The sequence below is a fragment of the Coturnix japonica genome, chromosome 3 (genome assembly GCF_001577835.2).
Source record: "Coturnix japonica isolate 7356 chromosome 3, Coturnix japonica 2.1, whole genome shotgun sequence".
NCBI classification, from domain to species: Eukaryota; Metazoa; Chordata; class Aves; order Galliformes; family Phasianidae; genus Coturnix; species Coturnix japonica.
This window is the reverse complement of record NC_029518.1, coordinates 13,904,084-13,930,511: the sequence shown is the minus strand read 5'-3', so window position 1 is coordinate 13,930,511 and position 26,428 is coordinate 13,904,084. Positions and strand designations below refer to the sequence as shown.

The window sequence follows — 26,428 nt, the reverse complement described above, 5'->3', positions numbered from 1 at the left end:
ATTCTCAGTGAAAGCTTTGAGTCTCAGTGTGGAAAATCTCCAGACCACTTCCACATTCAAGAAGCATCTGTAGCTACAGCTCATGGTTCACCCGCCCAGCTAGATTTATTTAAGATTTGTTTCTGTGCAATTCACGCTCAGTGGTTTTTTATTGCTCTTTTACATTTCTTGTGGCTTGTCAACCAATGGACTATAGTTTCTGGTGCAGTGATCTGAAAGGTGCTGCTGGTCCAACAAGACTGGAAGAGCCAAACATAGAGTCCTTTTATTTCCACACCCTGATAGACCTCAGCACTCTTGGTCCTGATCACACTACAGGGTAGGGTTGGCTCCCTCCAGCTGGTTTTATGATCCACCTCCTTCCTCATACATCCTCAGCCCCACTTCCCTGCAGAGAGAGACCAGGAGAGTGAAGGCTCATCCATTGGCAGGCCAGATTACGGCTCAGTTTTGCAGTCCTTCACAGTGCCTATGGCTGTTCCATGGAGTCCTTCACTTCAGAAGAGACTGTAATGGCAAGCCCTCAGGAGCACTGGTTTGTAGCGGTCCTTTCACTCTGGAAGGAAAGAATCAATCATGGAGTCATAGAATCATCGAGGTTGGAAAAGACCTCTAAGATCATTGTGTTCAACCACCATCCCACCTCCATCATTCCCATTAACCATGTCCCCAGTGCCACATCTCACCACCCTGCTTCTACTGATACAAGCCAGGACACTGTTGGCCTTCTTGGCCACCTGGGCACACTGCTGGCTCATGTCTGACCAGCTGCCTGCTAGCAGATGCTTTTTGGGCTGGTGGATAGAAGAGCAAAAGACCTATCAGTCCCAATCCCTGCTGCACTGTCACTTGATCTGCTGCTGCCCACAGATGTGGAATTACAGATGGCAGATGGGACATTTCCCTGCCTCTTTTGGCAGACTCTTTGTGCAGGACAGGATGGAGTTTACTCACTGTGTCTTCTCGATGTCCTCAATGCCCTCAGGCAGGCGCACATTGAGTGTCTCTGGGAGCAAGAAGGCCACCGAGCCACAGAACACCGCTACACCACAGTATGTCACCTCAGGCAGAGACCTCCACACATCATCCAGCAGGAACACAAGTGGGGCCAAAGACCCACCGAGGCGTGCCATGAAGGAGGTGTATCCCATCCCGTTCTGCCTGGAAAGGTAGGAGATTGTGGAGGCGTAGAATACCCCAAGAAAGAGATGGGTGCTTATTTCATATCAGACCTTGCAAAAATAAAAATGGAATCCCTCCTCTCCCAGGCAGTTCTAGGCAAGAGCCAAGCACTAAAGATTCCTGTGAGCACCTCTGGTCCTTCTGTAGTTAGCCAAATATAGGACCTGAGACCTATTCCACTTAATAATTTTCAGGGGATGAATGGCAATTCATGCATAAAACAGGGATCCCAGGACCTGTCTGTGATTTTATGTCATTAGTAACTGGATATTTCAAATGAACCGTCTTTTTTTTTCTCCTAAAAGGCTACTTAATCCTTGCTTTAGTATCATCTGATGTCCAGAGGGCTATCAGACTTGTGTGGTAGTATGTGCCCCACAGAATACTCCTCACCACTCAACACATTTCCCTATCCACACACCCCAGGTCAGTAAATAATAGCTTTCTACCCATTTCTTGTGGGTGGATGTAGTCCTCAGAACCTGCTGCTTCTAGAGGCAAGGGATCAGTCCTTCAGTCTAGCCAACAGCACCTCCTGCTGTGTCAGTGCCCAAGAGCAGATGGTGACATCCCACTAAGGGTCTGGTGTTGCCCTCAGGCAGTAGTGTCTCTTACCTCAGGACGGTAGGGTAAAGCTCAGAGGTGTACAAGTAGACAGTGGTGAACGCAGCTTCTGAGGAACCTTTGGCCATAATGGCTATCACAGAGCGCAGAGAAGTGAAAGCTGGGAGGAAGGAAAAGACATTCATGACAACAGCCAAAGAAAAATGTGAAGAAGTTTCTTGTGGTCGCAGGTGCCAGAAGGCTCCAAGAGACAGAACTGAAAGCTTCAGAGCCTTGTAGCTGCTGCAAGGTCTGAATCAGGCTGAAAATTTGGCAACTGCTATTTTGAGTGGAAGCTGAATGGATGTAAGACTAAGTCCCAGTATTTCCCATTGGAAAATATCTATGGTAAGGATGGGCACTTCCCCTTGTTATCAGTAGCCTTACAGTGCTTCACAGTGACTAGAGAGCATCTGCTGCCTCCAGATAGTAGGGCTGGCACACATCATCCGCCTTGTACCACTAGTGCCCTTGCAGGTGGAAGACATCTCTATATAGAGCTGATTGTGGACAAGATCTATGTTTTTCTTTCTCTAGCACAGCACAGAATGGATACCTCCCCTTTAGCGTACAGCAGAAGAGCATCTCACGCTTAGGAATGATGATATTGGCTCCTATGCATAGTCCGGTCAGGATGAGTGACCACGCCTGGCTGTGCCGCCGTCCAATTCGATTCACCAGCACATACATGAGTATCTTGGCCGGAATCTCAATGATGCCAAATACAAACTGGGAGAAATACATGTTGAGCCCAAAGCCAGTTAGGTTCATACTCATGCCATAATAAGAGAAGGCAACACCAAACCTGCAAGGAACGTATGGAGATTGGAAAAGGGGAAAACCAGCTGGGCAATGCAGGATGAATCCCTTGTGCAAAGTAACACTGCTTACCACACTGTCCCAGAACACAGAGAGATCTTCCGTAGGACTGGTGTCCTGAACAAGCTGATGTAGGAGAAGCTCTCACTTGGCTTTTTCTCTGTAGTCATTCCTCTAAGAACCTGGGAGATGTGAGAAGAAGGAAAGAGCTCAGCTGCTGTATATTTAGCATCCAGACATGAGACCCTAAACAGGCCGGGGTCTGTTGCCTTTCCTAATTTCATCAACCCATTCAGTTTTCCATATATTCCTATTGCAGAACAATTTGCTGGGCATACATTATCAGAGGCTCGTCTTCCTACAGCATTTAATAGATTATTTACCATTTTAGAGCCATTTTTCACCCATGGCCCCTTTTCCTCTCTTACCTACATATCCCACATGGCAGAAAGAGTCCTAGCAAAGTCAGCATTGGCCAGTGCCAACTGCTGATTTTTACAAGCTGTACTTCTTTCACTGCATTCTAAGTCCAGTGTTCAGTGCAGAGAAGCATCTTGTCATGACAGTGATGAAAGGAAAGACTCCCCACCTAACTGAAGTTGGTTTCTGGTCTTACATGAGCTGAATGTAAGTTTTCTCTTTAGAAGTGAATGTAAATGCTTTCTAGAGCAAAATGGCCTAAGGCATCCTGTGGACCACAGTGCCCCACGGATCATGCTGCAGGCTGAGCATCACTTCAGATATAAAGCAGATGTAAAACAGAGAGAAGGAGAAAACGTGGGAGGAAGAATATGTCTGGATCTTCAGTTTCTCACCTCCGGTGAGACAGTGAAGTCTTTCCTTCCATTCATTCTTGCACATCTAAGCAGATGCTTGTGAGCTTGTTTCACTTTGCCGTTGGCTATGAGCCACCGTGCAGACTCTGGGACCCACCTGGTGTGAGGAGAGAAGACAGCATTCCTGTTGGCACCACATGTTTTCCACCCCACATACATGGCCCTGGCCAAAGAGAGGGGATCTTCTCTATGAGGTTTCTACCTCTGCTGTGAATAACAACTGTGGTGCATGAGATTAAGATTAGCAGGACACCCTCTTTACATATATATGTTATTCTACCCTTAAAGAACTTGTCTCTTAATTGAAATATGTCCAGCCAAGATTCTTATAATGTGATTCAGAAAGCTTAAATTTTCTTCTTACTTCCTTTGTTAACTGCTAAATTATTTGTTGTTCACAACAATCAAAGCCTTCTGCAAAAGATAATACATTGGAGTCTAAATCATTGTGGCTGTGGCCCCCAGCGAAGAAGCCATACTAAGTCATTGAGTGACAAGGGATGCTCTAATGCTGCAAAGCTAATCAGCAACTTGGGGAGGTTTACTTAGCAGACCTACCTTGAGTGGGGGTCCTGTGACTCCTATTTTTCTATCTGTCCCAGTAAAACGTTCACCACTTGTCATAATCTGTCACATGCAACTCTTTGTTCCTCTCTGTGATCTTTCATCTGGTTGCAATTTCTGACTATGTGGCACTATCAGCCCTGGATCTCCCCAGGCCATGGAGCAGCCCAGCTGGCCTGAGCACATGTGGGTCTGCATAGCGGTCAATGTCCAGAAGACACTGGAAATGCCTCAGATCCATTCCAACTATATGCAAACATTCCAATGTAGCCCAACTGAAGTGCAGTTAGAAGCTTGAAGAAATATTTGGGTAAGAGATCAACTGAGATCATGAGTTTGTCAGAATCTCTCACTGAGGTGTCCCACTGAGCTCCCCACGAGCTGTTGGTGATTTGTGTGCCCTAAGTCAGGTTGCTGTAAAATCAATGAACTATTCAACCTATTCAACCCATTGCTGTAAAGGGTGTGTAGAGCAAAATCATTTGCAGAACTGGACTATGGAAAGTTTTCAACTCCTTCCCAGAGGTTGTTAATACTTTGGCAAATATAAAGCATTAAAGGTGGCATTTTGCACTCCTTGCCACCATCTCCAGAGTAATGCTATGTCTTTTGGCTATCTAATGTCTCAGCTGAGAACACGTTTCGTGTCAACAATTTATAATGAAAGTGTTAAATTAAATCTTGATTCTATTCTCCAGGGACTTAATTATCCAACAATCACTGACTTCTTGGTTGCTGATCAGACAGTGTAATATTCTTCAGAACTCATTTCCATAGAAGGCATTAACAAACGAGAAAGAAATATAGCTATTATTCAAAGGGTGGATCCAAATATATCTATGAATTTCCAGGATTCAATTTCTACAACTAGGTGTCCTAAAAAAAGAGCAAAACCTCAAACCAGAAAGTCAGCAGAACACAGAATTCAGTTGTCTTGAATTTGATCAGCACAACGTCAGATGTTATTCTCTGCCAGAAACCATTTGTCACTGTTGAAAGGACAAGTCTGCTTCTGAGCCACTGTTTAACAACAGCATCAGCGTGCATCTCATTTTGCACAGGTATGATTTGAGGTTTTGTTGCTAGCTGGTTGGTTGGTGCAGCTGTTTCATCTGCTGCTTCATGCTGATGGACAGACATAGTAAGCAAGTAAACCTTCACCTCTAGATGCCTCTCTAGTGGCAGCTGAAAATCACGTTTGCATTTTTATACCTTTTCTGCTTATCGGTTATGCATGTAATTTTGGGGTCTGCATGTATATCAGTCATATATATATCAGTATCACTTTGTGTGGCCTCCAGCTATAGCTCCCCATCACCCTGGGTGCGCTCTGGGTCCAGATCCACACTCTTGTCCAAAATGAACCAAACAACGACCCTGAGGTTGAGGAAGGCCAGGCCACCATTACTGAAGGTTTTCAAGGTTGCCAGATCCAATTCCAGCTTGAATGCTGCAATATTATTTGCCATACACACAGGGCAGAAAGGCAAATGGCATCCTGCTCCTGTTCCAGCAGCAGCAGGCCACAGGTTGCTGCACTCACCACAGGCAGATGATGCTCAGAAGACAAGGTCCCGTCACAGCAACCAAGAGCCAGTGCCATTCCCTCACCAGGTATGCTGTCAAGGCCAGCAGCATGTTCCCTACGCTCCAGAAGATGCTGGTCAGGACCCCAGAGAAGGTGCGGTGCTCTATGTCCACCCACTCCATCCCTGTAAGAGGGAGGCAGTGTTCAGCTGGGTCATACAAGGCTTCTCCAGGAGAGGGTCTGCGGGTCTTTGTGAGATGAGCAAAGTGAGGCAACATTCCTGGTCTTTTCCTCCAGGAGAATTCCACTGACATTTGCCATGTTTTAAATGCTCATCCACAACTTAACTCCTCACAAAGCTGAAAACAACTAAAATGAAGCTTTAAAGGAAGATATTCTGGACATGTATTAACAATGGTGCCAGAAAACCCTAGATGATATGTTTTTATCTCGTTAAATATCATCCAGTGGTCATCTCCATCAAACTCTTTTTTAATCTAACTATCCAGTTGTATCTTTCCAATTTCTCTGCCTATGCATTATTCCAGATTCAAGAAATATAATATTAATATAGAATACATAAATATAGCTGAACTGGCCTTAGTGGAACAGATATTAATGCACATGTGTATCCAGGCTGATCCCCTTGTTTCTGTTTGAGAACTAACAGTCAATCTGCCTCCACAGATCTTGACATCACGCTAAAGCATCTAGCAATCAGAAACGTCCTTCCCAATCTCTACTTTGTATTGTAGGCATCACCTTTATATTAAGAAAAGACCTCTAAGATCATCATGTCCAACCATCACTGCCCACTGACCGCATCCAGCAGAGCCACATCCCCATGGTTCTTGAACCCCTCCAGGGATGGTGACTCCACCACCTCCCTGGCAGCCTGTGCCACTGCCCGACTGCTCTTCTGAAGAAGTAGGCACCCTGTACACCCACAACCTCACCATACTTACCCAGAGGCAAGATGATCAGGGACACTCCGCTCAGGGCCACCCCGGTGAGGGTTCTTGTGACAGCCAACATGGTGTAGGAGACGGAGCAGGCACTCAGCATCCCAAATAGGACTGAGAACACAAGTGACAGCATGAGGATGGATTTCCGGCCGAACCTATCAAAGCACAGACAGGGTTACTTACAGGCTGGAAATATGTCGCAGGAGTAGGGTTTGAAATGAGGCAAAGCAGAGACTAAAGGAGGTTGATACATAGTCTGCACTGCAAAGACTATGTGGTACCCCAGAGTGGAGGGACTTGCTGGATATTGCCAGCGCTGAAGCGGTGTGATCCCATAAAAAGGGTCAGGAAGCCTCCTGAGCACTGGACATGAGTCTCTCCAATGGAAAGAGCGGCACTGATAAAAATATGATATACGGGGCTCCCTATTCAATGCCACTGTGATAATCAGTGATGTCAGCTTGAACATGCACGCTGAGGTTGCTCCTCAAGGATTATGGAAGTTGTATGACCTGACCCTTGGTGCAGAGTCCTGTGGGGAGGGTGTAGAGAAGTATAGGGAGTCAAATACACACAAACATGCTTAGGCATTGGTGATTTGTGTGCCCTAAGTCAGATTGCTGTAAAAATCAATGAACGATTCAATCTATTCAATCCATAGCTGAAAAGGGTGTGCAGAGACACACCATCAGTGTATGTTTTTCTACACAAACTGTGGATATTCAATCTGTAGGGACTGATTCTGGCATTCCCCCAGCAGCCACCTGATAGGGATGGTGGCAAAGGCCTTTACTCCAGGGGGTGAAATGATGTGTTGGGATACAGTGCCACCATAACATTCTTAAGAACTTTCACAGGTAACTTCATACAGCAGCTAGTTAACATGTCTGCTGGAGAAGAATCAACTCGTGGCAATAGCCCAGGCAGTTTTCTGGATCTGCTGTGAAATTGAACATACCCAGAAGCGATGCACCTGGGTCAGTGCTGCAAGCATCCAGTGCTGGATCCCATTTCCAAAAGTGAAAGTGTTAAGGAAAGAAGATACAGCTAAGATATGGTTCAAAAATACAGTAAGGAGCGTATCAAAGCATAATATTCCCTGCAGAGAACAAGGCGGATATTTATGGACCCATTACTAGACCCTCACAGCAAATGCACGCCACCTGCTAACGGAACCAGAGAGAAGCTGGCAGGATCGAACTGCTACAGGGAGGCTGCCAGAAGTAATGTGGTTAAAATTGCCTTCAGAGAGAGAGAGAGAAATAGAAAAACCCAACATCCAAGCATTTATGTGAGGAAAATATAATAAAAAGAGCAAACTGTGCAAGGATAAAAATGAATAAAAAAGCAATTTCATAAATAACCCAATCTGGGAGTCTGCCAGAGCGTGATACAGCCAATGAGGTACAATAACAAGGTACAAAAGGAGAATTTGGACAAGGATGGGTAATAACAGCATTTCTTCACCCTTCCCTACAACAGATTTCTATTCTTTTGCATAGATATGTTCTCAGTAAAGGTACTTGGAAGGTTTGGTGGGGTAAGATTTGTCAGCACAAGTGTTCTCAAGTGCAGGAGTCTGTATAAGCTTGGATCAGAATGAAGCTGAGCTGTAGCAAAATGCCAGGACCAGATGTCTCTCAGCCTGAAGCACTAGAGGTGCAGGATGTGCTTTATAGTTCTATGGGGGAGTGGGACCTCTTCTCTACTAAAGAGTTGCTTTTACAGTGTCCTGAGGGAGATGTGGGGGGCATGAACCTGAGGTTTAAGATCTAGTATTGATACTGATTAAATGGATAATGATAATGTTAAAAATTAGGATTTATTGATGCAGATAAGTAAATGCTGCAGATATCAGCGTGGCATTCGTAAAGAAAATGCTCATAATCTGTTGTAACTGCAGGGGAAGTCAAACGTAATGAGAAAGTTCTGATGGATTCAGAATGCTGGATTTCCCAAAGCAGCCATAACCACCCTCCCACCAGAAGTTCTTATTGAAACTGAGCTGTTACAGGAGAGGAGAGGAGGCCTTTTCCTGGGTAAACAGTACATTAATAGCCAGATGGCAGGAGTAAGTGGTTAATTCCTGAGCTGAAGAAACCCCTGAGCATTTCTGGCTCCCCACTTTTAATGCTCCCTCCCAGTCACAGAGCTCTGTAGGATCCTCCTGCGGTTCTTCACACTCAGACTTCATCTCTACCAGCCCAGTCACTCAACACCCCCTGTTCCAGATCAGTTATGAATATGCTGAAGAGCACACATCCAATTAGCAGGTCCCCAGAGGTGTCCCTTCACTGTACCAACCCAACGCTTACCCCTTCCTGCTCCCTCCCTGCTTTTGATCAATTATTTAGCCATGCAGGGACATGTTGCTCAGTTTCCTTTGAAGCCTTTTGTAAGGAAACCTCTTACAGACAATATCTCCTCTGTTCACACACCTGTGAACATCTTCAAAGACATCTAGTCTGTTTGTAGGGTATGAATCTTATGCAAAAGAGAAATACAAGTCCTATGGCCACTGGCTCAGCCATTCAGAATTGTTTTTACCCATTCACTCAGTAAGAGCTGGATGTCAGTCTGCCTGGCTGGCAGATCCCAAGGTCTTTCTTGGGGACCTGTACAAAAACTGATTTAAAACAGATAAAAGATACAGAAGTGACTGGCAGCTTTGTATGGTGCACCTAGTTTCCCTTCTGCTGCGCAATGATTTCGCAGCCTGCCTCACCCTAATGTTCCTTTGGTCCCAGAGAAAGGAAATTGGGAGAGAATCAAATAGTTTCCTGCACAGGAAACTCAGCCATTAAATATTGAATAGTGTAGAGAGAGCAGCACATCCTGATGCATGCTTGCTCTGCATTTTCAGTGGTAGGTTTCCTGGTTCTGCTATTTGATTTCTTAATTGGTGCCCTTTCTAGGTTGTTACTCAGACTTCTTTTTCCCCTTTACATTATCACATTCTACCACTTAACTAAGGAGAGCAGATTTGCTCCTGTTTTTGCTCCTATCAGGCATGGTCTTAGCTCTTCCTTGAGAAGTACCTCCCTGCTTTACCCTGCTTCTCTAGTAATGTCAGTGACAGCTATTGCTTTCCTGAGACGTTTTTGGACATGGTATGTATTTGCTTTAAGCCCCTCCCTTGTTTGTCCTTAGTTTCCAGATAGCCTGCCAGGATTGAACTCTCAGCTGCTTGTTTCAGCTTTGTTTTAATCATCTTTCTCCTTTTTAAGCAATTATCTTTCCTGAAATCTGTTCCTGCAGCACTTCTGACCCCAGTGCTACTGTAATTGTTGCGGTGCACCTTATCCTTACCATGGCCAGAGCAGCGTTCTCCTAACTGGCAGCCCCATGAAGCAACCCATGATCCTAACTCAGCACTTAGTCCTTGCATTGCTTCTCAGTATGACTTTAATCCAGTTTGGATGTAGAAGACTGAGTTCTCCCTTTACAATCGTGTTTTCCCCTTTTTCTGCCCTTCTCATTGCTTTTGCAAGTCACGTGTACGTGAAGGCCTTGTGAGGCAAGGCCTTGCAGCCTTGGAGGGTCAAACCTGTCTGAAAGGTATCCAAACACCACAGCCCCCATCGTGACGCCAATGAAGAAGAAGGTTGCGGTCGCCTGGTTCAGTCCACGCTGCTCACACACGAGGTCCCACTGAAACACAAGGCCAAAGTGACAGTGAGTGCCCAGTTCAGCCTCTGTCTGCCTTCACACCCCTTTCCAAGTTGAACCAGATGCAGTTTAGCTGGGATATCAAGAAGAATTGATATCAAGAAGAGAGGGTGGCCAGGCATTGGAATGGGCTGCTCAGGGTAGTGATGGAGTTAATTAAGAGATGTGAATGTGGCACTGAGGGACATGATTTAGTGGTGGGACTGGGTAGGTCAGGTTGATGTTTGGGCTCAGTGATCTTCAGGTTCTTTTCCAGCCTAGACAATCCTCTGATTCTTTGTGCTATGATGTTTACTTATAGAATGCTGTCTTGATATCCAGTTAATGCTGACCTGACCAACATCCTCCAAGCAGTCCATGCAGGGAGGAAGGAAGACAGAGGGGAGACAGACTTGTTCCTGATGCTAACTTACTTATTTCTACGGAGACAGTGATCTAGGCACTCTTCTTAAATGAGTAAATTAGCATCATTTTTCTTTCTTGGAGGTGCAAATGTTGCTAATCATTACAGAATGCTCTGACCAAGCTGCAGAGTTAATAATCCATATGTGTGAAACTTGGCAAAACTTAATTTAATCATCAACCCAGCCCTGCATGCTCTCTGACAAGGCCAGACGGACCTTGAACAACCTTTTTTGGCTGCAAGAGAAAAAGACTCCACAGAAAGTCCATGGCCCCTTGAACACAGCCTGAAGCCACAGCACTCTGAGTGCAGTGTCGTAAGGCTCTGAGTCCAGTGCCTCTGCTGTAGAGCATTTATCCTGCCTTTTTCTCCAAGGATGCTTTCTTTACATCTTTCTCCCTGAAACAGTGTGGGAATGAAGTGCAGACCTGGTGCACACCCAGCATCCACCTCTGTGCTTATTAAAACCAGAGGCTGTATGGTGGGGAGGAGGCACTGGCTCTAGGATAAGACTTGGCCATGCTTTTAGACAGCTGCTGTTGTTTCTAAACTAACCATTTCCCTTTTGGCTGACCAAAGCGTCCCCTTCCCTAAGACCTATTTTGCTTTGGGCTGCCTTTCCAGGAGGAGAAGCTACAGCCTGTTGGTAAAGCATTAACACCCAGAGGTATCACTGTTAGCCCCAACGAAGCATTTCAGAAGGCTGGTGGTTAATGTTTGATGGATGGGGACCTTGGGCAGACTCAAGGTTATGGCTGCCCAGAGTGCTGCACCTCACCAGGAAAGCACATTCTGTGGCTGATGGCAAGGCTCTCTGGTGACAACTGGACTGATGGACTCCTAAATCTGGGAAGTGTCTTCTAGAAGGATAAAGTCACTGTGAGTCAATAGCTTTGCTGAGGGCTTCTTCCCATCAAGGAATGTAGTCAACAGATGTAAAACAAAGATATACTGAAGGGCAGGAATAGAACAAGCGGGGAAAGTGAGAAAGGATGCTTAATCTCAGGGAGGAGCAGGGGAGTGGGGGATCAGAGAGGAGAGGCAGACAAGGGAAGTAACAAAGTGCTTGGAAAATCAAGAAAGCCACAGAGTCAGATGATATCCTTACAGGGTGTGATCCTGCGCAAATGCCACGTGGCCCAAGCAGAAAAAATCCCATAGCAGTCCCTCCTTCCCACAACCCCAGTCTCTCAATCACCTGGAGGTGCTCGCTATGGGAAAAGTTGGTATCTACCTCTGAACTCAAGAGAACTTCCCCGTCCCAAGCCATCTTCTCTAAACAAGTACTTTCCACTGGTTAAAAATGCAGAGATTCCCCTTCGATTCAGTGCACCTCGTGATCATGTCTCCATCTCCTCAAAACACTGAGCTAATTTCATTTCCAGCTAGACCACAGGCCAGGGGTTACCTCAGTGGAGATGGTGGAGGTGAACTGCGAGTGGTCGTAGACCCACCCATGCTGGCAGTCCTGGGTGACGGAGTCGTTGTCTGGTTGCAGAGAGGAATTGAGAAGCAGGTGAAACTGAGGCTGCGAGAACATCTCACAAGAACTGAAGGTGCCATCGGGCTCCCTGGGGATGCTGATGAGCAGAATTTCCTCTGTGGAGAGGTTCACAAATCCTTCCTGATGCGGAATTGCACAGTGGTGAGAGGGGGTAGCAGCAAGAAAGTTGTGCAGCAGGAAATGCATGGGAAGGTTGATTCTTGGGAGGCAGAGGATTAACAAAATCAAAATCTGGAATCTGCCAAAGCCACCAGTTTCCAGTAAGAGATCTTCAAATTTCATCTTTTCTATGGAGTTTACTCATTCAGAGCAGCTGTGTACCAAGGAGCAGCAACATGAGCTTGAGAAGCGGTCTCTGTCCTTGGAGCTCAGCTTCCAATGGCTTTTCAAACAGCCACTTCCTTGGACTTTGAGACCTCATGGCAAGGCTTTCAAAAGTCACACTGAAACTCTCAGTTTGGGGTAGAGCCAAAGAAATCATTCCGAGAAGTCATTCCATGTGCACATGGAACACACAGCACATCTGTTTCAAGCAGATCCAGCACAAGGCATTTGAGGTCTTTTTAAGTGCCCAGGAGTGCAGTGGTGCCCCCCAGCATGGAGGATGCCTGTGAGCACCAAAGCCTGATTGCTGTGCATCAGCTGTGTTCTCAGTATGGCTTGTCTCAAGTTGTGACCTGAGAGCAAGGGTTGCACAGAGGACAGGGCACCAAGAAGGGATGAGAAATGTGTCTCTGAATGGAGACCAATTGGTTGGGGATCAATACAACAGCTCAATGAGGGACCTACAGCCCTCAGCAAGGCCAGAGGTACTGCCACTCAAGCTTCATACCATGGCTGTCCCAAGGCTGCAGTGAGACAGAGAACTGCAGAGCAGCAGGTGGACATAAGGAGGGCTGAAGCAGTTCTTAGGGCCTCTCTGGTTGTGGCTGAGTGCTCAGGTTCAGGCTTACGAGGCAAAGGATGGCATGCTGTGGCCTTAAGTGATCTTTGCTTGTCTCAGCAGCATTCCTGGTCATCCATGTTTAACTAACACGCTGCCCCAGACTGCACTACAGAGTATAGCCATGCTCACCTTGGGATGGGAGCAGGGAAATTAGATGGGAGTGGAGTGGGGTCACCCAACAGCACCGTCCCTCCAGGGTTACAGTTTAAGCTCAAGTTGAACTAAAGGGCAAATTGTTTTTCTTCACCACTGGTCTCCTAAGAGCAAGGAACAGGAATTCTCATTGATATGCTGTTGCCTATTTAAACTGCAGAGCAAATCCAGCCTCCCCATCAGAAATGAGGTTACAGTCCATCGCTCTGCAACCCCCGCAGCTCTCCTCTTCACACTGCAATTGCTAAGAACTATTAGTTGTCTGCTGTATTTCTCTAACCCAAACACGTTCTTGTAGCGGGTCACTACGTGTAGTTAACGATCACTGCATGTACAACTGCTGTGACCCTGTCGTACCACTTGTCTCCAGACCCTGGACCTGCCTTGGGTGGCCTGGGCCTGTCTGGTGGCAGCGAGAGCACACTGACTGCTCACGTATGAAAACAGAAGCTTCACATCCATAAGGTTTTCTTCAGCAATCTTCTCCAACTCAGAGGGTCAGCTGCTGGTGGAGAGGGAATATTCTTCAGTGGCCAACAGGGCATGGTCCCATCAGCTCTCAGCACAGCCAGAGGAGGTGGGTTTGGAGCCAGGTCCATCAGCAGCCCCAGACATGGCCAGGGGATGAGCTGCGATGTGGGTCCAACCAGAGAGCCCAGAAGGGGCTGAAAACAGGGAACCAGGCCTTCAGTGGGCTCCTGGCCCATGAACACAGGAGGTATAGGGGGCAGGTGAAGCTGTGCAGGGTAATGAAGACACTTTAGTGTCCCTAATATACTGCAACTGAAATGAAGCAGCAGGGTTTTATCTCAAACAGTCACGTAATGCTGCTGAGGGAGCTCAGGGCAGGATTTAGCACTGGCTAGAAAGCTATTTTTGGAAGCCCTGTGCAGACAGTAAAGGTGTGGGTGTGAAAGTACATAGTCACACACGTTCTTCCACTGAAGCGGGAGCTGAGCTGACTGGCTGCCAACAGTGATTTGTATGTGATGAAAGCCAAGTCTAACACCCAACCTGGGGAGTTTCCCTGCCCATGTGGCTGTTTGATCATTGCATCCCAATAACTCCACAGCTCTTCTCAGCCCTCCCTTCCCCTCCCAGGCCATTCCCAGCTGGTCCTTACCTCAAAGCCTTCTCAGCCATTCATTCCAACTGCTTCACACCCAGTCTTCTCAGACATTCACTACAACGTTACACCCCATGTTGGTCTGCCCATCCATTTGTCCTGCCCACAGCCTTCAGAGCACATCAGGGAAGGTGGCTGTAGGAATGCTGCTCTTTAAACCCCCTCCCAGCCTAACTGCTGCCTCCATTCCCTTCCTCCACCAGCCAGAACCACGCAGATGACAATCACTCCAGCATTTCTCTGGAGGCTGCTCAGATTTCATCTGTCTGTTCCCTACACGGCCTTTGTAGAGCCCTGTACTTCTTCCTGTGGATTTAGATTCTGCACTGAAGCCAACTGTGCTTTCTGGGCTATGGGAGAAAGATTAAAACCTGTCATCATAAGATCATCTCTCCAAGGGAGCTCTTCTTTTCTGTGCTGATTTTTCACAGTTCTTTAAAGCTGAGAAGAGCTGCAGGTGTTCTCCTGTCAGAAAACTCAGCCTATTCAAAAGAGACCAAGCTGCTGCTCCTCATTGCTCCTTAATTGGGTTACGAAGGGCTGCTTTATCCCAGCTGTGTGCTGAGGCCCTGCTGGGGCTGGTAGCTCCTATCTGTGCAGCTCAGTGTAAAGAAACAGGGGAAAGAGGGTGTTGGGGATATTTAATCAAATGCTGGGTAAGATTAGCCAGGATATATATAAAAGAAAGTGCCCCCACATTTACCTAACAAAGTCAAGTTCCATAAAGTCACAGTGACTGCTACACATTACACTCTTGTCCTGTAGTTGTTTTGTCACCTGAAGCCTCTAACCAAATATTCAGGTGGTATTTTTCTGCTGCTCTCTGCAACACCAATAAATGGGAGAAGACACCAATGAAAAGGTAGACAGGCTTTTAATGGCATGATCAAGAATCCCCCTGGTAATAACAAATCTAATGACAACTGTGTCTGGTATGAACAAGAAATGGCATCATCGTATATCCTTATTAAGACGTGATCTGAAGGTATGAGCAATGCCAGGTGGATCTGTACACAGACGGGGCCTCTGTGATGCATGCCAGATTCGATGGCCAAGAAATTTGCCATGCAGTTGAACCGGATTGTGGTTCCTGGTCGGAGTTGTACATTCTGTTTGCAGTGTGTAAACATTCTCGAGCTGCTTTCCTAAAGAATGCAAAGGAGATATGAAGAGAGATTCAGCCTTGGGACCCAGTCGCGTTCTCAGACAGTACCGAGGAGCAAAAGTCTTGTCTCCGGGCCAAAAGACTTTGTTGGACTGTGTTGGAGGTGAAGGAAAACAACGTCGGTGCGCCAGCTGTGATGTCTGAGTGTAGAGTCCCATGCGAATGTGTTAAAAGGAGATTTACAAAATTATCTGCGTTTTCAGCTCCAATTCCTGTCCGGAGAAGCAGCAGCCCAGGTTGTTGCACAGGACAGCACTGTCCCTGACACCGGTTCTCACGCATGGGCTGGTTTAAAATGCGGACTCCTTGCCTAACCCCATGTCCTGCAGAGCTCTTCACACCACCATGCTGTTCTGGGAGCCTCTGCCTTGGCAGCCATGTCCCCGAGTGCCACCAGCCCCTGCCTCCTCCTTGCAGCTGGGGCAGAGGTGAGGCAAGCTGGGATCTCAGCCCTGCAGCTCGCTCTGGTTCAGGAGCTAAGGGGAGGATGTGCTCACACCTATCAGGAACCCACCTGTGGATCTGCTGTGGTAGCTCCCTTCCTCCTTTTAGCACAGAGGGCATCAATGAATTCCTTAAACCTGCTCTGCAGCTCCAGAAATAGAAGGGGCAATGCTCCTCACGTCCCAGAGCAGCAGCCTGCATGGTGCAAGTGGGCAGCCAGGTGTTCCTCAAGTTTTGCAGACATCCAGGAGGGCTACAAAGTCCCAGACAGGGAGGGACTGGTCTGCAGGGAACAACAAGTGACTGCAGTCCAGGTTTGCTAGAGGGGGGAGTTACAAATGAGGGGATGGGAAAGCTGTGGTGTGAAAATCGCTGCTGTTTTGCAGTGTCCTGGCTGTGCCTGGGACTATGGATCACTGCAGCCTGAAACCAGGGCTATTCTCTGGCCTCACAAATAGGCAAGACCCAAAGCTCACAGAGATGCTGCCAACTTATCTGAGAGTCAGCTAGCTCTGCTCTCCTACTAGCACAGTCCCAGCCCTTCAGTGATCAGCAAGACGCTGAGGGAAAGCAAAAAGCCATCCGGGGTTCTGCAGGGGACCCCGGAGCCAGCAAACAGGGAGCCCGAGTGCACCCACCCTGCTGTCGGTGGCACAGCACACAGAAGAGGAGGGAAGGAAATGAGCGGGAGCCCAAGCTCTCCCCTTGTGCACAGCTGCTGGGAAACAGATGTGATCACAGGTCATTGCACATGCCCAGGTGTTCTCCACATGCTTTGTGAATCCAGCAGGTCAAGCATGGGCACATTGTAGTGAAGCCATTAAGCTCATTGGAAACCAAACTCATCAGATCCACAAAGGGACTTTTATTGTGTTCTCAAGATTCATTTGACTGCATATTGTAGATGCGTGGAGCAAGGCCTCGCGTGGACATCCGTGTCTGTGCATGTGGGATAGTGGTGGGATCATGCCACGGGGCAATAAACTGTACAGGAAAGAAAGAAGTGTGCTAAGGGGCCATAGAGCTACTGCTGGAGCTGCTCAGGCTGTAAGCAGATGTGGAGCCATCTTTTTATGGAGATCTACACTGAGAAAATAGCCCTGTGTTGGAAAGGAGGAACACCAAAGACATTGCTGCCCCAACAAAAGCACACTTGTGTTAGTGAAGGGCCACCGCTCAGTCTGCAGACCCAGATTCAAACCACACAAGGATAGTTATGACAGCTCAGATGGCGTCCACACCACTGTGTGCTGACCCTGGCAAGCAGAGCCTCACAGCTCCCATGGGCTTCAGTGGTGGTACCCTGCTCCTCCACATGCAGCCAGGGCACAGGGACAACCCTGCACAAAGCAGGGGCACACAGCACCACAACGCCTCTCTGAAGGCAGCAGGATCCTTCTCAGCCTTTAGCCACAATATATAATGGGCACTACTTATATTATATTCTTATTATTTTTAATATATTTATATATATATAGTAATACTCTACTTATAAAGGACAAGCCAAGTGTCCTGCCTCTCACAAATCCCAAGCACGACCCAGAAATGTCTGTGACCGAAACCTTTTGCATTAAGACAAGCCAGTGTCCATGCTGCCAACCAAAGCCAGCTCAGTGTCTCCAGCCACGTGTCCGTGCCCTCCCATCCTCTTGACTGTCCCCAGCGCTCTTTTTGTTCATACAATCCACTGGCAGAGCTTTGAAAATCAGAGTGAACAGACCCAGAGCAGCTCCTGCATGGCAGAGGCTTCCCTGAGTGTCCCTGCTGACACCTGGGACAGGAAGCAAGTGCCGTGGTTTGGGCTGGGATGGAGTCAGCTTCCTTTGTAGTGGCTGGCGTGGTGGTGTGAGAATAGTGTTGATAACACACTGACATTTAATGGTTGCTGAGCGGTGCTTGCATGAAGCCTGACTCTTTGCACTGCCAATTTTAGCAAATGAGCAAATGATTTTAATCACTTGACTGAACGAGCCCAGCACTGAAGATCCTGTTCAAAAATACTCTCAGTGAAGGACTGTAAGAGGCAATGTGAAGCACTTCACCTGGAACATCACAGCATCATTTGCCACTGGGGAAGGGGACAGGTCTGGAGCTCCAAACCTGTGGGACACATGGGGATGGCCAGGCCCTGCAGGAACAATATTGGGAGCCTGTGAGTGGCAGCAGCCAGCAGCTCCTGCTCTGGCTCTCAGCCCTGCTGCAGCCAGACAGCTCTCAGTGCCACTGGACCTGATGACTCAGGATAGACAGTGCATGGCAGTACTGCAGATCCAGCTGCAGCATCAGCCCAGCCCTATCAAACAAGAATTTCCATGCTGGAAATCATTCACTGGCATTCTTCTTTCCTTCTTGACGTGGTACAGCTGGGCCATGGACAATTCTAATTTAAATTTCTCTTGAACAAATACAATTAATGGTTCTTCACTGGCCTCCCATGACAAAGCAGGTTTGCTAACCATGTAAATAGCCCTGTAGCACTTGTGGAATTCCCAGTGCCCCTCTGCAGAGATTAGAGCTGGGATGTGTTCTTGGAGGAGAAGCTCTGCTTCTTACTCTACAAGGGTGAATGACTTCTAAGGAAAACAGCAAACATTTTGAACCACATGATAAATTCCTAGCATTGTCAACACTGTGTAGAGAGGGAATTCCCATTGCTTGTTTCTAGGCATTTCCCTGTTCTGATGGCCCAGGAGTGTCCTGTTCTCCCTGCTACTCCATCACAGCTCTCCTGATCCATGCGTGTTCCTGTAAATGCATTCAAATGAATCATAGTTATTACCATATGGATTCTTCCATCAAGCTTTTCTTGTCTGCAGATCTATTCCGAAGCTGCTAGTTACAGCTGCAGGAATAGGTGGGCAGAGCAGCCATCATTTTGTTCTGCCTTATACAGAACTTCTTTTAGGTGTGACAATGGCATGAAGCCCCAAGTATTTGGGTCTATATTGTTTCCCAATGCAGGTAAGAATTTGTGACCATTTCAAGATCTTATCAGGCTCGGGCAGTTTTCAGTCCTCCTGGCTTGAATTTTCAATCCATCCTAATTAGTTGGGGAGCTAAAAGTTGGAGTGCGGTTCTAATTGAGAGCTAAGCTTACGTTCTGGTCATATTATTTAAGAGCACAGCCCTTGCTTTTGTGTTCACACTGTTGGTCGTTAGGCAATGTGTGGAAGAGCTGAGCACCGCGAAAGACATAAACCTGATCTCCTGATGAGAAATGCACAGGATGCCCACGACGTACCAGCAAAACTCCTTGCAAAGCAGCAGCTTTATACTACAGGATCATTATTTCCCACCCTGCTGTGTAGGGGAACCTTCAACTACAATGCCAAAATTCACAAGCAGTATTCAAGTAATTCAAGACAGTAAAACATGAGGAATTTAGGTGCAGGGGGCACACGAGCTGAAGGCATCCAGTGACTATTCACATCATGGAGCTGTGTTTGAGTGGCCAACAGGACCATGGCACCAACCACACTCAGGCTGGGAGGAACCACCCATGTCAGAAGCTGTGGTCTCCACAGGTCACAGTTCGGTATCTGATAGAAGTGGCTGCAGAGTGCTCCCTTCCAGATCCCATATTAGCGCTCCGGATTTCCCAGCAAGCTGCCCATACATCCCTACTTCCACCTCAATACCTGCCCCACAGGCAGCTGCTGAAACAGCTCTGCAGGACAGCCTAGAGCAGGCAGGAGCATCCCGACAAGAGCTGCCCGTGCCCCACTTCTGCCTGCAGAGGCCCTTGTGGAAAAAGGAGGGCAAAGCCCCTCCAGCCTCTCCTGCCCCTCTCTCAGCACACAACAAACACCACACCTGTCACTCTGAGCTGGGCTGGTGACAAGCCCTCACTAACACAAGTTGCAGGAGGGGAGCCAACACTCGGCTGTTGGCAGCCGTGTTTTCCCAGCAAAGAGAGAGCAAGGGCTGCCTGCAGGACAGGAGCCTTCCTCTCCAGCAGGCTGTCATCACTTCCACTCCTCTTTCCAGGGTCAGTATTGGCAACGGGTATTGCCAACAGAGAGAGGGGAATGCCTGGGGAGTGGGGGGTCAGGCACTAGGCAGGCTGCCAGGGGCACTGCTTGGTGCCGTGCATTAGCAAGCGTGAGCTGCGGACTGGATGTTTCCCTTGAAGAAGGCTCCGTGGCTCAGAGGCTTTCAGGCCTGTGGGAGCTGATCGCAACCGTGTGGGGTGAGAGTGAGTGAAGCATTGAAGTACAGCTACCGCTATACACTCGTGGTTCCGGCATGGAAGGCTGTGCTGCAGCATCTCAAGTGTATACTATATGCAGAAGTTACCCAGTCTGTTGGGCTGGCAGAAGATCATTATCTGGCAGTTGCCTTACTTTCCAGGGACACCTGCTTTCCTTTGGTTGCTGGACTCTGAGTCTGGGTTTTTCCTCTTTGCCTTTTTTTGGCCATGCCAGGAGAGGGCAGGGAGTCTCCTGTTGGCCCAGGGGCCTGAGCCTGCGACTGAGGTCGGGGGGAAGGTGGAACTCGCTGGAGAGCAGTCCCTGGCTTATGCTGTCTGCAGGGAGAAGGGCTTTCCCTCCGAGGCAGCAACTGGCTTCTTGGGGAAGCACTGGGGGCTTTGGAAGGAAGGACAGGGCTCCGAGGGGATGCGCAGCTGGATCTCTGCGTGCTGCTCCGCGGAGGAAGAGATGTGGAACTTGGTGAAGGAGGAAGCCGGCTTTGTATCTGAGTTGTTCTGCAGTTGTCTGGGACACTTCCAGCTGGTCTCTGTGCCTGGAGCCTACAGGGAAAGAGAAGAGGGCAGATGAAGAGGAATTACTGCAGTGCACTCTGGGCTCCTGGCAGCTTTGGCATCAGTGTTTCTGGGACAATTACAGGGAATCTCCAGCATTACGGTGACAGGAGTTATGCTTTGAATAAGCTGGGGTAGCAGTCTCAGCATCATCCCACACCAATGCTGTTACAGTAGGTGTGCTCCCTGATTCACCAGTACCCTCTGAGACACCACTCCAGGCATGGTTTAGCAAGGTGCACTCCTTTGGAATCTTCTTAACATGCAGTGTGAATGCAGCAGCCTCTTTTGAGGTAGGTAACACAGTCTGAATACGAGGGCATGAGCCAGGATGCATCATTTAGGCTCTGAATAACTTTGCTGGAAGATAAACCAACTCACAGGGATCACGGCCCTTCACCTGAATCTGAAAAAGCATGGGGATATGTAAGGAATTTAGACTGTGTGGAAGTGGCTCTAACTCCTCCAGGTCACTGACACTGCCTGTATGTGTGCACATCCCTCTCTGCAGCTCTTCTGCTGATGCAGTCACAACTTGTGGTGCCTCAGCCCTTGCAGGCCTCATTGCAATTGCTGGGCCAGGTGTCCCTTTAGAGTCAAGGACTTGGTGAACATGCTGCTGAATTGAGAGCCCAGGGGTCTGCAATTAGCGGCGTCAGTCCAAATGAAAGAGTGCATGGAAGGGAAGAAGGTCTCAGAGCCAGGGCAATGAAAAAGGGGTTGGCCTTTTGTCCAGACTGAGCCAAAGAACACAAGAGAGGTGGGAATTTTATACACAAGTTATCAGAAGTGACTGTAAGAAAGGGGAACAGGCCACACATTCAAGTCAAGCAAAGAGTAAAGGAGTGCAGGGTGATCGAAGCCCTCAGTGCGACTCCTTAACAGGCCCAACATTTTGCATCCCTTGGTGTTTTGGGCTTACCTGTAGGCAACAGCTGCATCCTGCGGGGAGCTCGGTAGCACTGCCATCACAGCGGCTGTGGAGCTCTCAGACTTCATTGTCTCCAGCGGTGTTTTCACAGGCGTGATGGGCCGAGGAATTCTGCTCTTTGTGCTTATGAGTTTCTCTTCTCTCCCCAGGAGGGCAGCTTTCTTCCCTGCCTTTTTCGGGATGGAGTCATCAGAGTCGTGGGTGTCCTCCTCAGAACCAGTGGCTGACAGGGTTTCTGAGGCCCGCCGCCTCTCATCGCTGGAGGATGCTGAGGAGGAGGCCCCCGAGGCCAGCCTAAGGAGGCAGTTTTGCCTCTTCTCCATCACTAAACGAGCCAGATCAGGTTGCTTTGCCCTCTTATAAAGCCTGTCTTTGGCTGAGAGTGAAGTTGAAAGATCAGAGCCAGTGTCCTCCTCAGAGAATAAAATGGGGATCCGACTTCTATACCTGGAGCCCAGAGGTCTCCTGGGGCCCTGCTGTGGGGCATCAGGGAGGGTCTCTGCTGGCTTCAGGTGTTCAGCTACCAGTGCTGGCTTCTCAAGGTCAGGCTCTCTGGTTACCACCTTGGCAGACTCTTCCAAATCCAGCGAGAGTGCCACATTGTCAGAGGACTCTGCCTTATCCTCAGGAGGCTTTGCTACATTGGGGACTGACAGCTGCTCCCCCACTGTTTCTGAGGTGGTTTCAATGGGATTAGCAGAAAGTGCACAGCTCTCCGTCTCTGCCCCTTCTAGCCCCGAATGGATGCTTCCATTCTCTACCAACACCAGGTTGTCTTCCAGCTCCTCTTCAATAATGACCTCTTCAAACTGGCCCGGAGGGCAGTATTCCTCATGCCTCATCAGCTGGCCGCTGGAAGACATGACATTTAGGTGGGTCTTTTCCGCTATATGAACAAATGTGCGCTCGACTTTGGTAAACGGGGAGGAAGCTGTAGCCACTGCCACGGGAGGCTTTGGTTCAGACTTAAGGACTGAGGACAGGGTCCCTGGCTCAGACACATCTAGTTGGCTGCCCATTGGCTGCGGCCGTTCGCTCTGAGGTGTCAGTGCGGCAAGAGTCCCCAGATCAACTTCTGGTGGCAAGTCTGCGGTCACTGGAGATTTTTTCAGATCACCTGGTGAAAACAGCACCAGTGTTTTTGAGCCTTCCTCCAGTTCCAAGTCCCCGTCAGCCATGGAAGCTCGACCCTTGGATCCCTTCTGGTCATCAGCCAGGAGGGTGGATGGTGCGCACTCCTGGCTGCGCTCTGTGCTCTTTTGACTCAGGTCACTGCTGGAACCACTGTGCATGTCAATTTCAGCCCCTTCCTCCTCCACATCCTCTTCATCATCTTCCTCATCTTCATCTTCTTCCTCGTCTTCTTCCTCCTCCTCTTTTCCATTCATTTCCAGGTAAGGTTCCAGGGGCTTGCAAGGAGCAGTCAAGACAACATTTGAGAAATCAACTCTCTTTATCCGCTGGGACATCTTAGCCTTTTCCCAGTAGTCCAATACGTCCTTTCTGAAGTCTTGATAAGGCAAACTTAAAGGCACCGCCTTGGGCAGACCATTCATTTCAAATGACTTCAGTGTATATGCCTGCCAGAAGAGAAATGGGACAAAAGAAAAAGGTTAGTATTCAGACACAGCACTGGCACAAAAGTCATCGGCATCAACGGCAGTGGGAAACATCAGTGGAAAAATAATTAAACCATCGTGATTCCAAAATACACACCAGAGTGGTGATCACTCAACCATTACATCATACCAGCCCTAAAAAAGAGAATCACCAAGACACATTTCAGCAAAGGCAAAAATCTTGCTGAAGGAGTTTCTTTGTTAGCATTTATTAACCTGTACTTGAAAGAATCCCTTTTAGCAAGCAGTTCTTGACGATTTCTTTCATTTCTCCCAGTCTTCTTCAGTATTACCTATTAATTTCAGTACCTGTATATTTATATATTCATACCTCAATAGAACCATTCAGCAACTCTCTTTCATGCCCAGGCCCCAGAGCACTTATAGGCCCCCCTCTGAGGTAGGCAACTTCCTAATCACTTCAGAGTACCATCCAACTTTGTCCCACAGCAAAAACCTTTATAGCTCTTCAGTGTTCCCTTGCTGCATTATTCACCACTCTCTTCTGCTTTGATTTTATCTCCAGCAACTTCTGATTTCTCTAACAACAGGTCATGTACTGCTCTTTTTCACCCTGCTGTAGTTGATGGTACAGGATCACTGGTTTCTCTTTGCATATGTAAAACTTCAAATGTCTTCCCTTGGGAGTTTTTGACATCCCATCTGCTTTCTGGTCAAGGGGAACTGAATCCAGTCCTGCAGCACACATCCTGTATAGGCCAGAGGTGCTCTGCAGTCCATTCTGCCACCAAGCTCCTCTGTTGGCCAGGCATGAGACCTGATGCTACGGATACAGCCTGGCATCTTGTCTGGTGGCCCAGTGATCACTGTGGCTCATCACACACCTCTGTCCCCTTCTGGCTATCATTTCTTACCAATAAGACATCCTGCTCTCTACTGCCACTTTTTCAATCTTGAGTCATCCTAAGAGCTTTTGAGATTCGTCTCATCCTTTGCTTGTAGCTATTACCTCAGCAGCTCTGCAGGAACATCAGCATATCCAATGTGCACGCAGTTGGCATACTGTTTTATACAATGCTTCTTTCTTCAACTGTTCTTTCTTTTGCAAGACAGCAGGGCTGGTTTTTTTTGGTTTTTTTGTGGTTTTTTTTTTTTTTGAGATGACTGCTTTAGGCGCATATATATATATGTATATATACACATATAATATATACATGCGTTTGTTTCACTGCTAAGCAGTAAGGTATAACAGTGACATCGCTATAATATAAATTACAGTTCTCTCTTTCTTCTGCTCTGGTTATCCTTTGCTACTGATGAGTCATGCTGCAGATATGTCACTAATCTCCACCTCTGCCTGGAGAAATTCCCTACGGTATTCAGCACGTGGACTGTCTTTCTGTCTGTCATTTCAGTTCCTCTGTGTATTTCTATTTCCCTGCCCAGATACTGCCATGACGCAACAGTGATGGTTTGGCTTCTATCTATTTCTGTGAGACTTGGGCTGTTTGATCTATGGCACGTTCTACCCCAAGACTGGAAGAACTCATTCCTCAAAGAAGCCCGAGACTGTGGTTATTTTGCCACCGCAAACTCATCATGGAGGAAATCCAAAGAGTGTAAATATGCCAAAAATGAAAGACAAAAGTTGTGCACATACATAAGAATTTTCTTGAGATGAGCCTTGGGTCAAATATTAGTTTAACACATATTTTCTTACCTTAACTACTATCATCATCTGAAGCTGTTATCAAAGAAGACAGTGCTAAGGCATCAGTCTGAGACTGTCTTCCTTGTTGAATTGATGTGATCAGCAGCTATCTACCAATGGCCACGCTGATGAACATGCTGCTCCTACTCCTACTCTCAGTGTCCTGTTACATACCATGTGTCTTTTGTACTACAGCAGGCTCACTTTTTCTAGCAGTGTTCCTCAGAGGCTGGAGAAGAACTTAACCTGTGACATTAGCAATTTATCATTAGTTCTACTGGAGCTCCTCTACCTCCCAGCACCGTGCTCCCATGTACCTACCCAAGGATGAGCCCTCCCAGAGCTGGGAAGCACAGGTAGTAGAAAAACAAAGCAAGAAAGCAAACAAAAAAACCCAGCCATCACCAAGGTGCTGCCTTTGATTCTTTAATAAGGTTTTGGTAGTATACAAGCTCTTTTTTTCCCGATTGTCTGGATTAACATACATGGATTTAAAAAAGGCACAAAATCCATTGCACAGCTTTCTGTTTTGTTTGTTTTTTTGATGTCATTGCCTGTTCGTTGTGGTTTCAAGTGTAGGATTTTACAGTACTCTGCAGCATTTACAGCATGGTCTACATACAGGTAATCAATGCATGCTTTTATACAGGAGACAGAATTCAAATTCTCTCTCGGTATGTCTATATACACAATAATACAGTGCTTTTCTTCTGAAAAAAGCTTTAAATTGGTCTTGCATGCTTGGTGTGCCAGAAGAATTAGTGCAAGCATATATTACAGTGTTATTGCAGTACAAAAAGGGGTTGACAGTAGGCTCTAAAGGGATTAAATACAGAAAGAATAAAAAGACTCAGGGAAAACAAGCTTTGGATCCCTTTAGTCAACTACATCCTTCCAGTTGATCCCTACTCAGTACCACCCTTAAAGCTACAGCAGCTGCTTCCTCTCCATCTCCCTGCTGCCCTCCCCCTGAGATGAGCTTCCACAGCTTCCTCACACCTTCTGTCCCTAGCAGTTGGCGAGGGCTTCTGGCAGCTCGAGGAAGCCCTTACTGCAGGGTTCCTGATGCTGGAGACCAGCACAAAGGGGACTTTCCTGAGATCCACTGCTTCGAGCAAACTCAAGTCCCAGCGGATGAAATTTCTCAAACAAACCAAGAAGTACAACAGGTTACCTACAGATTTCACCTACTCTCAAGAGAAACGACTACAGAAACGACTACAGAAACCCACATTCACCTCCTTAACTGAAAATCAACGGTTAAATGTGGTTTGGACTCCCTCGTGCTTAGCAGCAACAGAAGTCTAACAGGTGACACAAGGTAATGCAAAGGAAGGATATGCTGGTCCCTGAGATTCTTCATGCAAGCTGAGAAGTCCAAGAAGCAGAAATCAAATTCCCAACATGATGTCAACTGTTCCGTTGGGAATGGGAAGAGGCCTTAGTCCTGAGAGATGCAGATGGCACACAGACGGCAACAGCTATAGTCCAATCTTCCCTTGAACAGCTTTGATTTGGATACTATCAGGAACGTAGC

At 47.6% G+C, this 26,428-nt stretch overlaps 2 protein-coding genes across 2 annotated transcripts in view; both read right to left on the bottom strand.

Moving 5' to 3' along the window:
* Window positions 1-80: 80 nt before the first annotated feature.
* Window positions 81-12,432, bottom strand: SLC22A7 (solute carrier family 22 member 7). Its single transcript, XM_015856999.1, has 10 exons — window positions 11,978-12,432; window positions 10,045-10,148; window positions 6,498-6,652; window positions 5,548-5,716; window positions 3,420-3,537; window positions 2,677-2,786; window positions 2,376-2,590; window positions 1,798-1,906; window positions 955-1,161; window positions 81-556 (listed from the first exon to the last, which is right to left on the bottom strand). The coding sequence occupies exons 1-10, from the start codon at window positions 12,353-12,355 to the stop codon at window positions 493-495; spliced, it is 1,629 nt and encodes a 542-aa protein (XP_015712485.1). The 5' UTR covers window positions 12,356-12,432; the 3' UTR covers window positions 81-492.
* A 2,721-nt stretch (window positions 12,433-15,153) lies between these two features.
* The window catches only part of TTBK1 (tau tubulin kinase 1), a 74,152-nt gene continuing 62,877 nt past the window's right edge, over window positions 15,154-26,428 (bottom strand). The window contains exons 14-15 of the mRNA XM_015857004.2: window positions 21,592-23,180; window positions 15,154-20,657 (exon numbers count right to left, since the gene is read on the bottom strand). Coding sequence (XP_015712490.1) covers window positions 20,231-20,657; window positions 21,592-23,180 — 2,016 coding nt within the window. The 3' untranslated portion in view covers window positions 15,154-20,230. The remainder of the gene's footprint in view (window positions 20,658-21,591; window positions 23,181-26,428) is intronic.